The sequence below is a fragment of the Periplaneta americana genome, chromosome 1, assembly GCF_040183065.1.
Source record: "Periplaneta americana isolate PAMFEO1 chromosome 1, P.americana_PAMFEO1_priV1, whole genome shotgun sequence".
Lineage (NCBI taxonomy): Eukaryota > Metazoa > Arthropoda > Insecta > Blattodea > Blattidae > Periplaneta > Periplaneta americana.
Window position 1 is genome coordinate 18211874 of NC_091117.1, and position 16148 is coordinate 18228021.

At 36.8% G+C, this 16148-nt stretch overlaps 1 protein-coding gene across 2 annotated transcripts in view; it reads right to left on the reverse strand.

The window, feature by feature from the left end:
* LOC138709819 (serine-rich adhesin for platelets) overlaps positions 1 to 16148 on the reverse strand; it is an 83681-nt gene that overhangs the window by 19848 nt on the left and 47685 nt on the right. Inside the window, exons 8-11 of one of the 2 annotated variants that reach the window (XM_069840620.1) lie at positions 14098 to 14261; positions 13394 to 13568; positions 12939 to 13133; positions 4749 to 5066 (exon numbers count right to left, since the gene is read on the reverse strand). In XM_069840620.1, the coding sequence (XP_069696721.1) occupies positions 4749 to 5066; positions 12939 to 13133; positions 13394 to 13568; positions 14098 to 14261 (852 nt within the window). The remainder of the gene's footprint in view (positions 1 to 4748; positions 5067 to 12938; positions 13134 to 13393; positions 13569 to 14097; positions 14262 to 16148) is intronic. The other variant, XM_069840647.1, reaches the window with a different exon arrangement.

The window sequence follows — 16148 nt, forward strand, 5'->3', positions numbered from 1 at the left end:
TGGGTATGGGGGAGAACAAGTCCTTTTGCCCCAGTGATTTTTTAAACAACGTACGAACATTTCTGGTCTAAAGATTTCCATATGGCGAAGAATGGGTAGAATCAGTGAGAGAAGTGGGAAAAAACCAGACGTGGTATACTACTACTTACTGGCTTTTAAGGAACCCGGAGGTTCATTGCCGCCCTCACATAAGCCCGCCATTGGTCCCTATCCTGAGCAAGATTAATCCAGTCTCTATCATCATATCCCACCTCCCTCAAATCCATTTTAATATTATCTTCCCATCCACGTCTCGGTCTCCCCAAAGGTCTTTTCCCTTCTGGCCTCCCAAGTAACACTCTATATGCATTTCTGGATTCACCCATATGTGCTACATGCCCTACCCATCTCAAACGTCTGGATTTAATGTTCCTAATTATGTCAGGTGAAGGATACAATGCGACGTGGTATACTATCCCAAGATTTTCCTCTGGCATACCCCTCCCTTACAATATAGGCATAAATGATGTATACAATAAATTGTTTCGTGCAGTCAGTAATGTGAATCTTTGGAGCTTACGCAACACATTAAATGTCTTAATAAAATAATTCCAAGTTACTTCAGTAATTTACTAAATCATTTTACAATGTCCTTTGAGACTTAGCATTTAAAATAATGTTAAAGCTTCAAAGTGCCATACTTAATTATTAATAAAAAGTGCAACAAAAATGACAGTCACTAAATTGGCAACAATGAGCACCACAAGCTTCAGACCACAGCCTTCTATACTTGAAATACTACCCGTTGTAATCATTCCAAGGGTTGGACTTATCTAATAAACATCTCCAAATACACGTTGAATTCAGTTGCAGAAGGCTGTGGTTTAAGGCTCATTCACAATGAAAATTAAACATAATGTAAGCGTTAACTTAAGAATATAAACGTTGCGGTAAAATCAAGAAGTCATACCATCATTCACGATGGGAACATAAACATAACAGCGAACATACTTGGTAACCATGGGAACATAACAACGACGCCATTTCCTCATATTCTGTCGTATACTTGAGCACTCCACGATTGTGTTCTGTTTGAAAATCAAGTAAGCATAAGCATGAAAGTTTGGAGTTCGCAAACTTTCATGTTAACGTCTTACGGTAATGTTTATGTCAATGCTTATGTGAATCATTGTGAATGATCCCATTTGGTAGCCTGGGTGCAAACTTCTGTGTTTATGTTACGGTTATGTTTAATTTTCATTGTGAATGGGCCTTTAGAGTTACGAAGTAAACAGATAGTACTCTTTGCTGTGAAGAAATATATAAACAAATTTTTACCATCATATTTTTTCAGTGACGGTATGTTTTCTGGCCATAGAAACCAGTGGCAGTATTCCATACCGTCGCATACCATCTCGCTTCCCTCACTGGGTAGAATGGAGAAGAATTCTCTCCGACACCAGGACTCGAACCTGTTCTACCCATTCTTCACCATATGATAATGCAGAATTCCTGCACGGAAATATCATATGTACTTCGGTACATCATAGTAATATGTTAAGTGTAAGTAATCACTTAATGATTCAAGACGGTGCCTTGTTCAGTCGGATCCCGGCCACTTAGTCACTCATAATGAGTGCATCTCTGTACATAGTGTTGGACATTGTGCCACTATCACATATTCTGTGACATAGTACATGAGGGTAGGCCACCAAAGGAGAACAGAGCGATAGAACTTAAACTGAGAGGGATTCAATCCAGCATCGGAACTAGAATCTGGTGTGATTTAGTGGACAAAGTATAGAGCTGAAAACCCGGGTTCGAGTCCCACTGCTGAAGAGAATTTTTCTCCGCATTACCCATTTTTCACCAAATGGTAATGCAAAATTTCTGCACGGAAATATATGTACTTCAATACATCATAGTAAAGGTTTCCAGATATGTGCTCACTTTCTGCCCTTGTACCACAGAAAGTCACGCCTCTTGTCTTGACTTATGTCTTTAGTCTTTGACTTTTGGCTTTTGACAACATATGAAGTACTGACAGTTCAGAGAGTTTGTTATACTTTCTGTGCTAGTCAATATTGTTGATACAGGACATGGCAGCCAGTATATCAATTCACAGAAGAACTATAAACATAAACATCTATCGGTTCATGATAGGAAACATTCGCAATTGCCAAAAATCATCCAAACACCAGTGGCAGCTGATTAAAAGAAGTGAGACCAGCCTCAGTCACGTGGCTTAAATGTCCGGGACGACGAAAATGATCATGATGGCGAAAACAGCGCAGAATGAAGAAATTAATAGTAATGACAAGTATTTATTACAACAAACCACGTAGTATCACACAAAATAAAGGTGATTAATTTACTGACATGTGCTATTAATATTGCAAGACATCGTGTAAACGGCTGATTAAGCAAAACAACTGACATGCATGCAGTGCGACAATTTTTCAATATGTCCACAACAACGGAATAAAATTAAATTCAATACTAAGATATCTCAAGATACTGCATTACTTAGATTAAAACTTTTTTTTTTTTATCCAATGCCACCAGGTTGTCTTTCTACATTTCTGGTCTTCTCTCCTGGCCGTGGCTTAGTTGTAACCCACTTCTGAGGTTGGGGCACCTGGAAGGCGGAGTTACATTACCCCGATGATGTGATAGGATGATTATGATAATGTGGTGCCAGGAGAGGTCTTAAATCTAAACTTAACCTAAATTCCAGACCATGGACGAACACAGGAATAATCCCCTTTAAGGAAAAATTCCTGTGCACTAACCAGGAATCGAACCCGGGACCTCATGAACTATAGCCAGAAGCTCTGACCACTAGACCATAAAAGTTTCAGCTCAATAGTGATATCTAAGATGTAGCTCTATGGAACTGAAACTTTTTTTTTATTCAGGTCTGCTTTGGTGTCCATAATCAGAGGAATTTGACGTAACATAGTACAAAATTGAAAAAATTTCGAAAAATTGAATCCAGTCATATAACTTAAAAAACAGTTTTTGAGTAACCGCACTATTGAACTAGGTCACTAGTTTCTCATAAATATACTTTATATTCCCATATAATTTCCTGAATTGACAAGTGTATTTAACAAGAATACTTTTAACATCAATGCTGTTCCAGGATTGGTTCTAGTGACACCTTACTTACAAATGGCTTTTAGAGAACACGGAGGTTTATTACCGCCCTCACATAAGCCCTTCATCGGTCCCTATCCTGAGCAAGATTAATCCAGTCCCTACCATCATATCCCACCTCCCTCAAATCCATTTTAATATCATCCTTCCATCTACGTCTCTGCCTGCCCAAAGGTCTTTTTCCCTCAGGCTTCCCAACTAACACTCTATATGCATTTCTGGATTCGCCCATTCGTGCTACATGCCCTGTCCATCTCAAACGTCTAGATTTAATGTTCCTAATTATGTCAGGTGAAGAATACAATGCGTGCAGTTCTGTGTTGTGTAACTTTCTTCATTCTCCTGTAACTTCATCCCTCTTAGCCCCAAATATTTTCCTAAGCATCTTATTCTCACACACCCTCAGCCTCTGTACCTCTCTCAAAGTGAGAATCCAAGTTTCACAACCATACAGAACAACTGGTCAAATCGTAAAACAGCGAACGCCAAGCTCCACCCATGACCCCTTTTCCACTTTTCCCTTATCAGTCCCCTACAAGCTCACCACACACTCTACCGGGAAAGAGTGTAAATAGGGGGTTTATGATGGTGGTGACATCTAGTAGAGGAAAGTGGAACAGAATGAGTGAATGCGGCATCTATGAAGCAAGAGGAACTTCGTCCTGTCTCCCTCTGTCTCTCCTCTCTCTCTCTCTCTCCAGCCTCTTCTTCTCTCTGCCTTGCTTGACGTTTTTTTTCTTATGACTTTGCAGAGGGTAGGATTCGATCCTTGTATGTTCGTAACGAAACGTACGCACGCTTTTTGGTCACGCTTTAGACCTCTCGGCTACCGAGGCGAGTTGGTGGTAGAAGGGAAAATGAATCTATTTATGTTTGGGACAATGACTGAATAGCGTGGGTAGAAAGTGGCAGGCTTGTGAATTTAGCTTGGTAGGGGTTGACTGCGGGGGTGGCATAAGTGTTAATGCGCGCTGGTAGAGCTTCATTGTGTCTGTGTCCAGCTTCGAGTACAGACAGAACGACGTGTTGTGATGAGCCGTCACGTGCCGGGTCCTGATTACAGCAAACGAAGCTCTGGTGACTATTGTGTTACTTTGAGGACAGTGCAAAGTTAACAGGTGAGTGTTGTTTTATTCAAAGTATGTGTTAGTTCGAGGAAAAAACTTTTATATGAAATACGTGTGAGGCGGTAGGCAGTGATCCACCAGTGTTGTTTTATTCAAAGTATGTGTTAATTCGAGATCCAAACGTTGTCTAATACACATCTCAAGGGCATCCCACATAATATGATTGTATTGTATTGTGTTGTGTTGTAAAATATGAAATACATGCGAGGCAGTGGGCAGTGATCCACCGAAGCGGGGCAGATAGTAGAGACAGTAGAGAGAGAGAGAGAGCAGGCGAGCGAGGTGACGAGCGGCAAGGGTGGGGATAACTTCCCCTACTGGCGTTCGCTGTTTCACGATTTATCCGAACAACCAGTAATATAACTGTTTCATAAATTCTAACGTTCAGTTTTTTTGAGAGCAAACTGGATGACAAAAGTTTATCAACCGAACAACAACAGACATTTCTCTAGTGACACCTAAATAACAAAAAAATTCACTCACTTCCAGAACTCTCAACGGCCAAGTTTTTGGTCTTGAAGTCGCTTCTCCATTCTCTGACACGACTTTCTTGGCTTGTGATGAGACGGTCTCGGCCTTGTGTGGCGGTATATGGCTGCTCGACTGAGACTTTTTAGCAGACTGTGAGCGTGATTTGGTGTCGGCCCTCAGTGTGGAAACCCTCCCGCCGGACGCCGCCCTTCTTGCTTGCTGTGTCATGGCCAACTTCACCTGCCGAAGGTCAAGACTCCTGGACCCAGAGCTTGACACAGACCTCGGAGCAGTGCAATATACACTGTTGCTGCCACCAGAATCTCCACGCTAAAAGAGGATATACAACACATCTGGATAACATCTTCTGAGAGGCAGAATTTTATGAACTTCCTTTAGTAGAAATGTTGGTTGGTTGGTTGGTTGGTTGGATGGTTGATGTCTAATGCTCAGCTATTTGGCAATGAAGCCATCTGCCATCTTGTAACCCAGTAGAGATGAATATGTTTATATTCTTGTAGAGAGCTTCACTGCTCAGTAGATGATATCCATCCATCAACGGACCCTTTTCAATCAACACACAATTTGGTAAAATCGAATTCCAGTCATTTTAGATGACTGACAAGCAACCATGTTGATTAAGAAGTCTGAATTTTGTCATAACAGATTTATGAGGTTCTTCTGGGGTAACAGATCCATCATTAACAAGATTTTTCCCATAATTTACCTCAATCGCATTCTTTGAAGTAGCTTCTATTGTTCTTTCTTTGTGAATTTAGTTGATTTAAAAGAACAGGTAAATTTTATTTGTGTGTTATAAACTCAGTAAAACTGCAGAAAATTACTTAAAACTCAAACCAAAAGTTTGTTAAACATTTTACCATATATGTACAGGTTAGGATCATAAATAGTCTGTCCAGTATCACAAAGATAAGTGAAATTTTAAAATGTTGCTATGATGTGCGAAATTTTTGGGTTTTGCATGGTATTATAAAGGTATAAACATGCAATATTTGAAACCTATGTACCAACTCCATCGTAAGGAAAGACATTTTATATCAATAAATCAGTATTTTATTTTTCAGTCAATCACTTATCATAGCAAAGAATCACAATCACAACATACAATTACTTAATGAACAAATACCTAATTTGCATAACCACCTGTACCGTATCACAGAATAACTGCTTATCGACCAGTTAGCCTGTCACTTTCCTTCGTACCTCCCACTCAGAAAACTCAACAGCACAGTCTGCCATGTAACGCCAGGATGACAAGGCTACAACGTCTGGAAACTCTCAATGTACAGAGGTGTGAAAATTATTAGAATAATCTTAATTTTAAAGGTTTTTTAATAGTTCCTTCACAATATTAATTGAATTGATGAATATTGGTATATATTACTATACTGATGTAGGATATATTTACTACTAACAATGCCGGAAAGCATTGTTGTACATTGGTATTTTTCTTATTTTACAATTGTTATGGGAATTCAGAAATTATTATATTATGTTCGCGGAATTGGAAACATAAAAAATTATATGCACAAAACATATGTATACGTTCATTTGAACCTTCACAACAATGTAAACGCAAAGAACAATTTGTTTAAAGCATTTCTTAATTAATTTTTTATGTTTCCAATTCCGCCAACATAATATAATAATTTCTGAATTCCCATAACAATTGTAAAATAAGAAAAATACCAATGTACAACAATGCTTTCCGGCATTGTTAGTAGTAAATATATCCTACATCAGTATAGTAATATTATATACCAATATTCATCAATTCAATGAATATTTGTGAAGGAACTATTAAAAAACCTTTAAAATTAAGATTATTCTAATAATTTTCACACCTCTGTACATCATTTGTATCAATCTTAAAGCCTTTTAAGGCCTTAATCATTTAACTTTTTCAAAATTTATGACCTTTTGATTAATTAATTTTTTCAGACAAAACGCCTCTCACCACGGCGAATAGGCTGAGAATTTTTCACTTTTCACTTCACATAGTCTTCCAATGTCACACTGAACAATTTTAGTCAACAATTTTAATGAACATTTGTAAATGATTTTAATTCTATATTCTAAGCACACTGCATGTGCCTTAACATATTGTATCACAATTAAGATTAAATGGAAGATTCTCTACTTTGTATGTTATTTTAAAACCATGTATGTCACTCCACCAATTCATGTAAAGCACACATGATCAGATCAGTTACAAGTGTTTTAAATGCATTTAAATATTCACCTAGTTTTCAAATATTGTTTGTCAAAGTATCACCTGAAGATGACTTCCATGCAAGTCGAAAATATTTGCGATTTTTAACAATTGTACTTTAGATGTAACAGAATCTTTTTCTGTCATTGATAAATAGGTGATTGACTGAAAAATAAAATACTGATTTATTGATATAATTTCACAAAACTTATCTGATATTCAACATGACCTTTAAATTTGTTGTTAGATTTGTTACCAAGAACTCGTTTGCAGGACCAGATATCAAATGCAATGTGGAGTACACATGCAAAGAATGTAAAAAAAAATAAATATGGACTATTAGTCATAGTCATAACTTATAATTTTTAGCTTTGCCATAAAATGTTACATACAGAGTGTTAATTAATTATGGAATATCACTCCTCCAAACTTTTTTTTGTACATGTTAGTTTCACAAAAAAATGTTACATACAAAAATTGCTGCAAACAACCTGCTTAACAATATGAAGTGTTCTTAGAAAAATATTGATTCTGGTGTACAGAATGTGGCAAAAAACACTTCTGTTCTAAATGGCCCTCTATATTAATTTTTAGATACAGTAAAACCCCGATAAGACGCTGTTCAAGGGACCAGGTGTAAACCGCGTATTAACCAGGACCGCGTATTAGGGGGGTATACTAATTTTGACTTATATACAGTATCTATTAGCATTTTTCTTTATTGAAATACACGATTCATGAAAGGTAATACAGTATTACTCCATTATGTAATTACTGTACTGTACGTCAAAGACATTTACAATATGTATTGTACTTAATTCTTTCGAAAAAAAAGCCATTTATAGTTGTTTGCCGTGTGCGTGTTCTCCAAGTCCTCATGTTTACCACACTTCAGTTTCTGCGCTTACATCCTCCCGACGTCGCAGCTGTAGTGACTGAGTCGCGATTTTTTTATTATCGTTCTTAATATCGAAGTTGGGATTCCTAATGAATCAGAGAGTTGTTTCTGATTAAGAGTACTGTTCTCATCGTACTTTCGTAAGATTTCCAGTTTTTCCCACAAGGAAAGGGCTTTTGGTTTAACACTCATTGTAATCATATTCACAGACACTTCAATACATAAAAGGACAACAAACTGTCCAGCAAAAATTTCCAGAATTTTATTATGGTCGAGTGAGGAATGCTGTTTGAGAAAGAGGGTTAGCAAGAGGGTGGGGTATTGTAACTGTATGGAGGCTTTAACTACGCAGATAAGGAGTCGAATAAGATAGGGTAACAAGAGAGTGGGATATACTAAGGTATGAAGTATGAAGGTTTAAATGCGCAGGTAAAGGATGGAATACTAATACTTTTCAGGTTAATGGCATCAGGGAGTTCAATGACCAAGATGTTTCATTGCTGTTACAGTACATTGCTGAAAATTACATCGAAAATATTCCACAAGAGCAGAGTATTATGCGGGACTTGAGCGCAACAAACAGGATATTTTATAAAGGCGTTATGTATGAAATGTGCAGGGACCGGACAAAAAAAGCGTATTACACGGGATAGCATAATAAGCGGGTGCGTCTTATCGAGGTTTTACTGTATTTGAAATCTCCATTCAATTTTACATACACATACACAAAAATTTCACTCATGCCATTGAATAGTATTCTTTTATAAATGTTATTATACTTCTTTCAAAGGTCTTGATATCCAGTATAATATAAAATAAATTTGTGTACTCATCTAGAGTAGACCATGAAACTAACAAAATGGTGATCAAGTCAACCATGACTCTATTTCATTCCTGAGCTGAAAATCAATTATGGCAATGCTTACTGAAAGAAATGAGATGTACTTCATTAAATAAATTACATATCTCTTCTTGAACTCTCTGTCACCATAACCATCATTATTATGATTTCTAGCCTTTCTTTCAAGAGAATGGAAACAATCTGGTTCTTCCCCCACCCCCCTTCCAAAAAAAATAGTTAAAAAATTCGGTAGCAAAGGTCCTTTCATCAGTTTTTTTTTGGAGGGGGGGGAGCGTAGAGGGGTGGAAATAGAATAATTTTGAAAGACTAATGAGAACAAGGTAAAACCGCGATGGGAGCCTATTATTCTCCATCATTTTTTTTAACTAAGCTTCAAGAAATAACTGTGGAGAAACGTCATGGTAAAATTTCCAAATGTGTGCTGTTCCTCAAGACAATGCACATATTCAAGTCCCCCTGACTACAATTGCAGAAAAATTATGAAGTTGGCTTTGAAATGATTGATCATCTCCCATATTTGCCAGATTTAGCTCCCTATAGCCTATTTCAATAATAATAATAATAATAATGATAATAATAATAATAATAATAACAACAACAACAACAACAACAACAACAACAACAACAATAATAATAATAATAATAATAATAATAATAATAATAATAATAATAATAATAATAAAAGTTTTCAAAAAATGAAACAGTAGTATTACAAAAGAGTGCTTTGCAGACCAAGACAAATATTTTTTTAACGTTCAGAATTTCTTCATTGATTATAAATAAAAAAAATGGTTTTGAGATACAGTAACTTTTCCCATGTTAGGCTAAAAACTTATCAATGCCACCTCATAACCTTGTGCTTAAATAACCTAGAAACAAGTTCCACAATTTCGAGGTTATGCTATACATCAACAGAATTGCATAAAGCTGTAAAGTAAAAGCAAGTGAATCATCCATGTAACAGAATTTCGTTTCTAATTCACTTCTAATTCAAATTCTCTAAAGTTTTAATGCTGTTACACTTGAATAACATACTGGCTGACTAGTTCTTGCCTGGATCGTTGACCTGCATGGTTTAAGAAAGCTTACTGCCTGGAAAAGGACTCTGCTGGAAATATTCCTGCTGGACCAGAACTACGTTATGGAATTTCAGGTACTCTGATGTGCTTCACAGTGAAGTTTTATGAACCATTTTCGCATCTGAATTTCCTGTATAGGCCTAAGACTTATACTCCATTCATATCTTTAAGGTGGATATAAAGATAGCTGAGCATTATGTAGCAAGCATAGACCGGGTCATGTTGTACAGATGTCCGATATTTTAGGAATTGCTGTATTATACCAAGTTGAATATAATAATTTTTATTATTATTAAAGCAAGTTTTTCAACACTTTGAAATACACTCAAACGAATGTGCTATACAAGATACTGCATTGTATGTACTGTGATATGCAGGTCTCTGTCAACACCAGTTGTTTTCTTCCAAGTGAAATTTGTGTTGACTCATTTTAAACATCCTTGAATGAACTATACTTAAGGGGTAATTAAAGGACCTTCTGAGGACATCAATAAACATGTCTTGGCTCTGAAAAGGGCTGGCTGAGGATCATGAAGGGCTCAATGATGGGCTGCTATATTTTTACAAAATATACAAACTTCATTGTTGGGAGTGGGGGATGTGAGAAAAACGTACAACTGAAATGACATTTAATAACATATGAAATGGCATTTGAAGACTATATGGGAAGAATGAGTTAAGTCGATTTAGTAAAATTTTCAAAAGAGAAATTTATCATTTCATAGTTAAGTCATATTTGGGTCTGTAATGCTGTACTGTACTCAAATTAACAACACATATTCTTGAAGAATGTAAGATTATTTGTAGGAAATCTTATCTGTTTAGAACCAAAGCTGGTTGGTGTATTACATTTCAAACTCCAACCCAAAAAATTTTACGAAACTAGCTTAACTTTGTTCTTCCCTTGTGATTTTAATTTAATAACATGTGATTATTTTACAAAAACGTAAGCTATTATGGACTGTTTTAAGACACAGGCTATGGTGTGTCTGAAGTGTATAGCAGATAGACCTGCAGTGAGAGTGGGGGGAAGGATTGATCACTTATAAGGAATAAACCATGCCCTCATATTGTGACGATTGTTTCATAATTTCGTCGGTTTGCAACCAAAACACATAAGTAAAAAATATTACCTCTGAGAACAAGGCATTTTGAAAGCTCTTAACAAAACTGAATCCTCAAAATATTATTTTTAGTAAGTTGCAGGGGCGATTTCTCAGGGCATGCTATGCCCAATATTTTCGTAGAATGTGTATTTCTCAAAATGGGATTATGTACATTAGAATTTATTTTGATTTTTGGAACATTGTATAAACGTAATACCATCCACATGTTGCACACCGCAAGTATCGCAACGCTTGCTCGTTTCTCGGAGCTACAGGAAAGACGTACAAATAGCAAGAATATGATGCACGCGCAAGTGCCTTCCTCCTTAGTCCGTCCTAGGCGCACATGCTTCTGTTATGTGTTGTTTGAAGCTCTGGTCCGAGAGTTACACCAATGACTATTTAATGTTACAAAGACCAGTAATGACAGTGGGAATGTGCTGTGATCTGCAAGTGCGATGTAATTGTATGAGCAGAATGCATGTGTTAGCTGCTGCATGTATTATTAATTCTTAAACATTAATTTGAAGTATTGCAATGAGTTCGGAATTGTGTGTTATTGAAACCTTATTATTAAATCCATTTTCCCGAAGGACTATTCAAGAGAAGACAGACATTATAGAGAATATGTGCGCTCATTCAGTAAAGCTCAATACAACAATGCGCATTGGTTGGCAGGGTCGAAAAAAACTAAATAAACTGTTTTGTTGGCCATGTTTGTTATATAATATCGAACTTCTACATCTGATAAGTGAATATGATCCATGACTCATAATGATTTCATAATTATAAAATAAATTATTTATGTGGGTCTGATTATTTTTATTAATTATGAATTATTATTATATCCTCCCATCTTTCCCTATGAATAAAAGAGCAAGCCTAACTTTCGTGACTAGCATTCACCCCTGGTAAGTTGTTTCTCTTTATTTGTAGGCCTATTTAATTTTTCCATTCTAAGTTTATGTACAGTATAATGCCTTTTTACTTACTTACTTACTGGCTTTTAAGGAACCCGTAGGTTCATTGCCGCCCTCACATAAGCCCGCCATTGGTCCCTATCCTGAGCAAGATTAATCCAGTCTCTACCATCATATCCTACCTCCCTAAAATCCATTTTATTTTTATCTTCCCATCTACGTCTCGGCCTCCCCAAAGGTCTTTTTCCCTCCGGCCTCCCAACTAACACTCTATATGCATTTCTGGATTCGCCCATACGTGCTACATGTCCTGCCCATCTCAAACGTCTGGATTTTATGTTCCTAATTATGTCAGGTGAAGTATACAATGCGTGCAGCTCTGCGTTGTGTAACTTTCTCCATTCTCCTGTAACTTCATCCCTCTTAGCCCCAAATATTTTCCTAAGAACCTTATTCTCAAACACCCTTAATCTCTGTTCCTCTCTCAAAGTGAGAGTCCAAGTTTCACAACCATACAGAACAACCGGTAATATAACTGTTTTATAAATTCTAACTTTCAGACTTTTTGACAGAAGACTAGATGACAAAAGCTTCTCAACCGAATAATAACAGGCATTTCCCATATTTATTCTGCGTTTAATTTCCTCCCGAGTGTCATTTATCCTTCGAAGAGGTGGAAAAATTCAAATATCTTGGAGCAACAGTAACAAATAATGCCTTTTTATCTGAAGTAATATTTTTGACAATGTGTTTTGCTTGTAAACCAATGATTTGTTCAATTACATCATGACGTGTTAAGAAACAATTTCAATGTTTCTAAAGCAGTGATACCATGCAAACCTCATTTCGAACAAAATTGGTTTAGAACATTTGGAGGTTTTTTTATCTCCTGGGGTTTAAAATACGATCATATAAGTGTAAAAAAAGGTATAAACAAAAATGCAGAAAAAAAAACGAGTAAGTGTGAAAAACACGTTAGGTTTGAAATAAATAAAAGAAATTTTACTGTATAAATAGAATAAGGTTCTATGGTGAAACATTTGGCATCAACTACAAGAAGAGATCACGTGTTATTTTATTTATAGTTATAGGTTTATGACTCACCCTGGCCAGGCTAGCATGTCTGGATCTATGTCCTTCCTCTCCTGGAACAAGCACAAGGCATGCGGCTTCTTGTATCTTTTTCCTCAGCTCCAACTCCATCTGTCCCCAAGATGGACATCGAGCAGCTCTTGGGGCCTGCCGGACAAGGCTTGCTTCTACTCGCTTCTGAATTCTGCGCAACAACTCAACGAAGCTCTGTAAAATACAGTAATTATTATCAAACTGTTGGAAGCTTCCGAGACATTTACATGGATCTCAATTATGTTCAAAGAGGTTATAAAACAAGACAGTCTTGCCAATAGCAGCTCGTGATCAAAATTAGGTTTCTGCAGCTGTATATTTAGCATGCAGCCAGTGGTTCCCAACCTGGAGAGGGGGACATGAGAGATTTATGGGGGGGATGGACATTCACAAGTGCATACAGTTTCATAGCCTAAAACAAATAAGCTGCTTACAGCGCTCCACTGCATCTCAGGTGGTGGGTCTGGTGACTGGGCAACAGTGAGAATACCGTGAAGACGGGTATGACTCTGACAGGCCTGGTCTGGCGGCAGTCGGTCTGTGGCTGCCATAAGACTGTCCTCCAAGCGGCTGATGTTCCAACTTAACTCTTTTCCCAGTGATAGGAAGCTGAAAAAAAAGCACCTTCATTAGTATTCCAACGGTACAGGTGGGGTTACCAAAAACAAGTGGTAGTAGTAATCTAACACCCAAATGATTGGATATATTCCATTTGCTTTCCTGCTTCCCAATAAAGTACAGCCAGAATTTTTGTACGTGACATCTTTAGAGCTAAACAACTCAATAGGTGATCCTTATTCACTATAGAACTGTCTTCATGACACAAGATACAATTTGGAGAGATGAAGATTTCAATTTTATGAAGATGTGCAGCCAAATAGTCGTGACCTGGTAACAATCTAAATGTTGGTACAGCATCATGTCTTGTGTGTTCGGGAATTAAGCATTTATTTTGCAATATAGCTGCCCATGATACGACATTACTTTGAATTTTGAAGTGCTTCAATAGTTCTTTCTGCAAATTTCTTTTAATTATAATTTTTGCTGAACGATAGGGTAAAGTTTGATTTGGTTTCTGTAAAATTTTGGTGTATAAATGGACAGTATAACCCAAACATAAAGTGAAGGAATAACATACCTGTCACTGCTTAGCACACCACAGAAATTATTTGCAATGAACTTGATGGAAGCCTCCAAGAGCTGGGAAGTGATGCCAAACACAGGCTCTGCCCATCGCACATTGGGAAGCGTGGCAAGGAGCTTGTCACAGCACATTACTGTCTCCAGTACATTGTCCACCGTCTGTGAAGAACATAAAACTACAATGAAGGAAATTGTTTATTCTCCTGCAAAGCTAGGAAAAGTGGTCAATTTGCAAGACTATGGTGATAAATTAAAGATTAACAATTTGATTTTTAGTGTTGAAGAATGTCTCGAAAGCATCAAGAAGCCGGTAGTAGGTTCGGACGAAATGGAGAGGAATAGGAGAGTCCTGAAGGAGAAAATTAGGGGATTAGTGTCGAGGAGCATTGGAAAGGATAACAGCTCGGACAACAGTCATGAAAATAGCAAGGCAAGCACGACACATAGTTCATCAGACAGACATGGAATGCGGAAAGAAGCAACTTCATGCGATCGAGTAAAGCCTATGACGTCATCTGAGGAGGAAATAACACGTAGCAGAAATCTACAAATGCGTCAAAATTTCTGCAATCAGCATTTTGAGGCAATTCCAAGGCGAGTACGTGAGTTGCAGAGTCAGGGGAAAACAACGACAAGGCAAGTGAAGAAAAATGGAATGGATCCAGGGAGCAGTGATGAAGGAATAAAGGTGAATAGTAAAAAGAAACATTATGATTTAACAAGTTGGTGTAGTGGGGAAGTATTGGGGGAAAATACAAGAAAATTGTAGGGGTGGGACAAGGATATCAATAGGAAGTGAAGTGAAGTGAAGTGAAGTGAAGTGAAGTGAAGTGAAGTGAAGTGGAGGGGAGGATATAAATGTGGGGTCAGCAATGGAGAAGTGGGGAAATATAGATGGATAGGTCGGTGAACAAGAGGTGACAAGATACATTTAAAGAGAACGTAAGTGAAATGAGAAGGAAGTAAGTTATGACTTGCATAAATATACTATGTAATAAGGTGGAAGGCACTGTATACAAATATGTGAAGTGTCATCTCATCGGAAGAAAGTGCTTAATGACAAATATATATCATATCATATCATATATCATATCATATCATATATCATCATATCATATCATATCATATATAATATATCATATCATATCATATCATATCATATCATATCATATCATATCATATCATATCATATCATATCATATATCATATATCATATCATATCATATATTCTCCTGCAGTAATACAATATAAAGGAAACTGATAAATGTATGCAGAATTGTGTCATCTGAACCAAAGGCAACAGTGAAATTAGGAAAGATCACAACTGAAAATTTTAAATTGGAGAAAGGAACCAGGCAAGGAGATGGGCTGGCACCTCTCTTGTTTAATATAGCCCTACACATTGCAATAATAAAATCAGAAGTCCAAATTAATGGAACTATTTTTAATAAGACACAACAGATTTTAGGCTATGCGGATGATGTCATCATCACCGGAAGAAGGATACAAGACGTTGAAGAAGCCTTGATAGCATTGGATAAGGAAACTCAGAAGCTGGGATTTAAAATAAATACAAAGAAATCTAAATTTATGTCAGTCACCAAAAGACAAAATGATCAAGTGAAGGAAGTTAAAATGGGAACATATAAGTTTGAAAAAGTAAAAGAATTTATATATCTCGGATCAATATTGACAGCAAATAATGACCTAAGGAATGAGGTACAAAGAAGAATAAATCTGGCTAACAGGGCATATTATTCACTTTTACCAATTGTTAAAAATAAAATAATATCTAGAGAAATCAAAATCAAGATTTACAAAACCCTAATAAGACCCATTATAACATATGGTACAGAAACATGGGTTCTGAATAAAAATACATGCAAACAACTAGCAGTATTTGAGAGGAAAATCTTAAGAAGGATATTCGGAGCAATTGAAACAGTGGATGGATGGAGAGCCAGATATAATAATGAGATATACGAACTGTACAAGGAATCGGATTTGGAGGCGCACATAAGATGTCAAAGACTGAGATGGTTGGGA